Source organism: Populus alba, chromosome 15 (assembly GCF_005239225.2).
Source record: "Populus alba chromosome 15, ASM523922v2, whole genome shotgun sequence".
Classification (NCBI taxonomy): Eukaryota; Viridiplantae; Streptophyta; class Magnoliopsida; order Malpighiales; family Salicaceae; genus Populus; species Populus alba.
Window position 1 is genome coordinate 2077556 of NC_133298.1, and position 5099 is coordinate 2082654.

A 5099-nucleotide genomic window follows, 5' to 3' on the forward strand; every position below is an offset into this window, starting at 1 on the left:
AAGAAAACTCTCAAAACAAAAACAAAGGGTGGTTGCCGAGAAATTTCCAAAACACCTTAAATATATAATGATGATGATTAAGATAATCAATGATGGAATTTCTCATTGCCAGAATGATTCGGCCCTGCTTCAGATTGGATCGCAAATATTTTATTTTTCATTAAGTGTCCTGATCACAAGAGAAAATGACAGAGGCACTGACTCGCATAAAGAAGGGTTTGTTACAAGGAAAACACAATTAAATACTTAACTGAAGACGATGGAGGTCTCCAAACTCATATTGAAGCAAACCATGTTCTTCTGGCCTTCCTGCCTTGCCTGGAATGGGAGCGGAAAGGGAGGTGGATATAAGGTAGAGACTTCACGACTTCCTTGTAGAAGTCCTTTATAGTAGTCATAAAGGCGACATATAAAGGGAACTGCATTACTGCAAATACTGACACGGGAAGGAAAGCAGCAATGGACATCAGACCTGTGGTCCATTGCTTCTTCAAGCGAATGACTAAAAGAAGAGTGCAAGAAAAAGCAAGCATGGTTGTCATCACTGAGAAGAAGAGCAAAGTAAAGCCCCATATCAGTTTCCGAGGAATACTGTGATAGAATTTCTCGCATTCAAAAGGAGTGGTGAGGATAGAAAGGAACATCACAACTGAGGTCAAGGAGCTCGCTAAGGCGGTAACATCCAAGACAGTGAAAGCTATGAAGAAGCGGTTGTGAAGGAAAATGGGAAAGCCACGATCGTCAGAACCTCCAGGTATAGTGTAAGCGGCAGCAAAGACAACGGTGGCCAAAAGAACGGCTACTGCTGAGCATGACTGAGAGGTTTTCTCGATCCAATCTTGCGCCAACTTGAGTTGACCTTTATGCTCCTCTTGGAAGAGCTCGATTGCAGTCATGAGTTTGTAATTCTTGTCATTCGGAAGCGCCCACTGTACCTGCTGCTCGGACAGAGAAGGTGGAAACCACCCACTGCAGTCGCTGCTGACGGACAGAGAAGTGAAGGTGGAAACCACCCACTGTACCTGCTGCTCGGACAGAGAAGGTGGAACCACCCTCTGCACTCGCTGCACGGACAGAGAACATGGAAACAAATTCATCAGTGTCGGTAAACTCATTTATTATAGGTAAATGGGTTTCCCTATCATCGGCACTTATTCTCTTTTTTCTTCTTCTATTAAAGCAACAGATTGTGCATTAAAGTGCAATCTTACTTTACTTGTTGCAAGGCTTAAAGAGCTGCCTTTCACTGATTTTCAAGTAAATTGAAATATAGGCAAATTGAAAACTCTGCAATTAACGAACAGATATTACTGGAATGAAGAAATGCATTTCATAAAAATATGGCATGGGTTACGATTGTACTAAGAGTAGCTAGCTCACCTTGAACCATTTTATTTCTTCTTGTAGCTGGAGAGCAGGGCCGGGCTTGGCTCCTCCGCTGTAGTGCTTCACGTGTGCAACTTGGTGCAACAATGTGAAGCCATTATTATCAACGCTCGAACTCATCCTGGTCACTATTATGTTCTTTTTCTTCACAAGACGGAAAATCTCCCGCCGTCGATGCATCACGGCCACATGCAATATGTTCTGTCCCTCATCATTAACAAGCTCAATTCCCTGAGGAAATTTATCAAGTATCTCTTCAGCAATCTCTACTATTCCATTACTAGTTGCTATAAACAACGGGTTTGGAGGTGAAGGAGGCCTCTCTTGTCTTCTATTTTCTTCTATCTTTGGTTGAACATTTTCATTATTTTCTACCTCTTCTCCTCCCCCTCTTCCTGTGTCCACTCCTTCTCGTGCCCCCTCTTGTCCTTCGCCTCCTTCTCCTGGGATTCCTCTCCCTCCTTGACTCTCACTTTGTCCTCCTCTTCCTCCTTGACCAGGGGTCTTGATATTAACTTCAGTAGGCTTCACTTTGATAGATTGCCACCATTTACGCTGGTTCTTTTTTATAAGCTCCTTGGCAAGTTTCAATGCAGATTCATGCTTGTGCTTTTCTTTCCGGATTCTTTCCACCACTGGCCATCCTATCGTGTTTCTTCATATGTGAGATATACACAGAGAGAGCTAGCTATAATGAATTTTGCAAATATGAACAGAGGAGTATACCGGAAAATATACAAAAGTTCAACTATGTCACATTCCCAGAGTTTCACAAATAGAAGGCTGCGGAAAAATAATTCACACAGCAGCCGCTGACTGTTGCTTCCTATATGTATGAATGTATGAATGTATGTATGTATAATTAGTATCACAAAAGGATTTCTGTTCTGGCTTCTCCTATTCTGTTAGATGGTTTTATTCCTCAACATGCCTTTGCAAGTTGAATATGGAGAAGGCACCACATTCAAATAAGATCGACGGAATGCAGAGCGCGTAGATGAATGAGGTTTGGTAAGCACATCAACAATTTGATCATCAAATGATATGAACTGATCCTAGAGCTCTGTACGAGAGTGGCCATATCACGGAATAAGGGGAAATCAATTTAGCTTGAAAAACTGGATTCATAGTGAGATACATGGCCGTGAAATTATCACATCATATAAAAGGAAGAGAAGATGCTGAAATTCCCAGGCCTAGAAAAAAGAGAATGGAGCCTTTTTAGCTCGGCAACTCGGATCTTTACAAATATAACCATAACAAGATCCATTTTCTTTTAGTCTAATCGGATCAGAAAAAATTAATATTTTCTCTTTTGAAACGAGGAAACCCATTTTGACAAAGAAAACCCCCCAAGTCGGCGAGGTCAAGAGTTCTCCCTCAGTTCAAGTGACACTAAGAAAGGAGAAAAAGGTTTGTGTTTTTTTTTTAAAAAAAAAGATATTTTCTAATGTTCTATCCATACTGTGATCATACTGTAGGCTAGCTTCTCTCCTATCTTTTCAACAATTTCCCAAGCACAAGCATGTGTTCTTGAAAGGATTAATGTCAACATTTTCAAATGCTTGTTAGAAAGATTATAGGGTAGTTCTTATTGTAGTTATATTCGGGTGGGCAGTACTAGCTCCAGAGGGAAACGCTAAACCCAAGCTCGAGACTGGACCAATCCATCGAGCCAGCTCGTGCGGTCTACCTCCCAATCTCTAAGTATAAGGCCGATGATATTTCTTGCTTGGCAGCAGGAAATTTAGTCCCTCGACGAATTGCTGTCGGCATTTACTGAGGATTTTTGTTGCTATGAACAGTGTGGTTGTTGTTTATTACTTGCTCGATTTTAAAACCACAAGAACCAGGGAGCATCATCAGTGCAAAATTATTATTGTCAATTTAATAGTTAGGCTGTCCAAGATGGCAAAATAGTTTGAATCTTCAGTACCTTTTTTACTCCGGCTCTGGTCGCCATCACCCTTTGCGGCGGAAAGGCCTGCGAAAAACTCACAACTTAAGTCAAATCAAACCTTCTGGGATTTAAAGTAGTGTAAGCAATTTAACATGCTCCAAGAAAAGAAAAGAAAACTCGAAAAGCAGTGTTTAATCAGCCATTTAAACAGCTTGCCTTGAGAGCAGATGTTCGAGCTGGGGTTAGCTTATTAACGCTGATAATATAAATAAATAAATATAATAAAAAATGTTGCATCAAACATACAACGGTAGAACAAGTTCGTAATGGTGATTGGGCGCAGTGCACATCCACTCTTGAAAGCACTAGGCATCCCAGCAAGGACATGAAGACAGGTCATTCCCTGACTGTCCTTCATTTCATAAAGTGATGGATCCTTTTCCAGCAACGTCAGAGCAGTGTCTGCGTTAGAAAGTATAATGTCATTTTACTTTCTTTTTTTTCCTAATAAATTGTAGATTTAAGTTGTACCTAAAGTGTTTGGGGATGAATGTGTGTGCTAGATGTCTTAAGAGTCTCGTTTGAGAGAGAATAAAGGGATTAAGAGCAAAACCAAAGTGGTGTCCTTGGATGGCAGCATGAAGAATCGGATTTGAATCTTCTCTCTTGCGGTGATCCTCTGGTAGCTTTCCCTCTGAGATTTGGTCCGCTAAATGATCCACTATTTTTTTCTTACCACATGCAGCAGCTCTATACAATGGAGTCTCCCCAAGCTTGTTTTTAGTCTGAAGTTGCATTGAAGGATCATAGTTGAGTAAGTGCTCTACTGCTTCCATATTTCCAGCGAAAACTGCTTCATGAAGAACTGTATTTCCATACGCGTTCGTTTTTGTATAAGGATTCCCGAGCATTGGATTTTTTTTGGCAATATTGAGTAGAGCTTGAAGCGGGTTAACCTTTTTGCTATACACTGCCAGGTGCAATGGAGTATCTTCCGAAACCGTTACTGGAGACATCACGTACATCTCACTGCTGCCACTGCAAGCATAAATCATCCCATCCCAGTCTTCTTCCAAGGCTGCTTGGTAGACATCCTTCGCTACAGTTTTATATGTCCTCTTTCTTCTATTCATTTTTGTCTACCTTAAAGCACCTCTGCAATTGCTTTAATAACCAGGAGCGAACTCGTAATGGCACGTTCTTGGTTCCAGCAAGCTCTTCATTGAATACATTAAGTAAACAAAAAACAATAGGGCTAGGCGGATTAACATCTATGATTGTGCTTGGGAGGCGAATCCTAAACAGCCTTCAACATGGCAACCTGCCATTTAGAAGAGAAGGTAAGGAAAATTAAGAAAGGGAGATATAGACTTGATCTTTATACTTTGTTTAATCAAAGGTGTATTATTCAATGCCTAAAACATAATATATTATTCACTTTGTGCTCAACTGAATGTTCCACAATCAATTTTGATAATTTAGATTCGAAGCAATGCTTGCAAAAAAGGGATATTCTATCAATGCCATCAATTTTGTAATTTTTTTCATATACAACATGGAAAAAACATATCGCTAACCACATGTTAGTGATGCCTTTTGTTTTTGTCAAAAATTCTATTTTCACTATTTTTCAATTCTAAAAAAAAAAAAAACTCATCTAAAAATAATAAAGAGAAAGAAAGTGACTTGTTGACGTCAATTCAACTGACCATGAAATAGTTTAATTTTAATGCTAAATGATTTCATTTCCGTAAATACAATAAATACAAAGAGGTCAAAAAAATATATTTTCTTTTCACTTATTAAATACATT

At 39.7% G+C, this 5099-nt stretch overlaps 1 protein-coding gene across 1 annotated transcript; it reads right to left on the reverse strand.

The window, feature by feature from the left end:
• Positions 1–275: 275 nt before the first annotated feature.
• Positions 276–4853, reverse strand: LOC118028325 (uncharacterized). Its single transcript, XM_035031879.2, has 5 exons — positions 3900–4853; positions 3593–3748; positions 3323–3370; positions 1381–2030; positions 276–1064 (listed from the first exon to the last, which is right to left on the reverse strand). The coding sequence occupies exons 1-5, from the start codon at positions 4417–4419 to the stop codon at positions 276–278; spliced, it is 2163 nt and encodes a 720-aa protein (XP_034887770.1). The 5' UTR covers positions 4420–4853.
• Between the last annotated feature and the right edge of the window lie 246 nt (positions 4854–5099).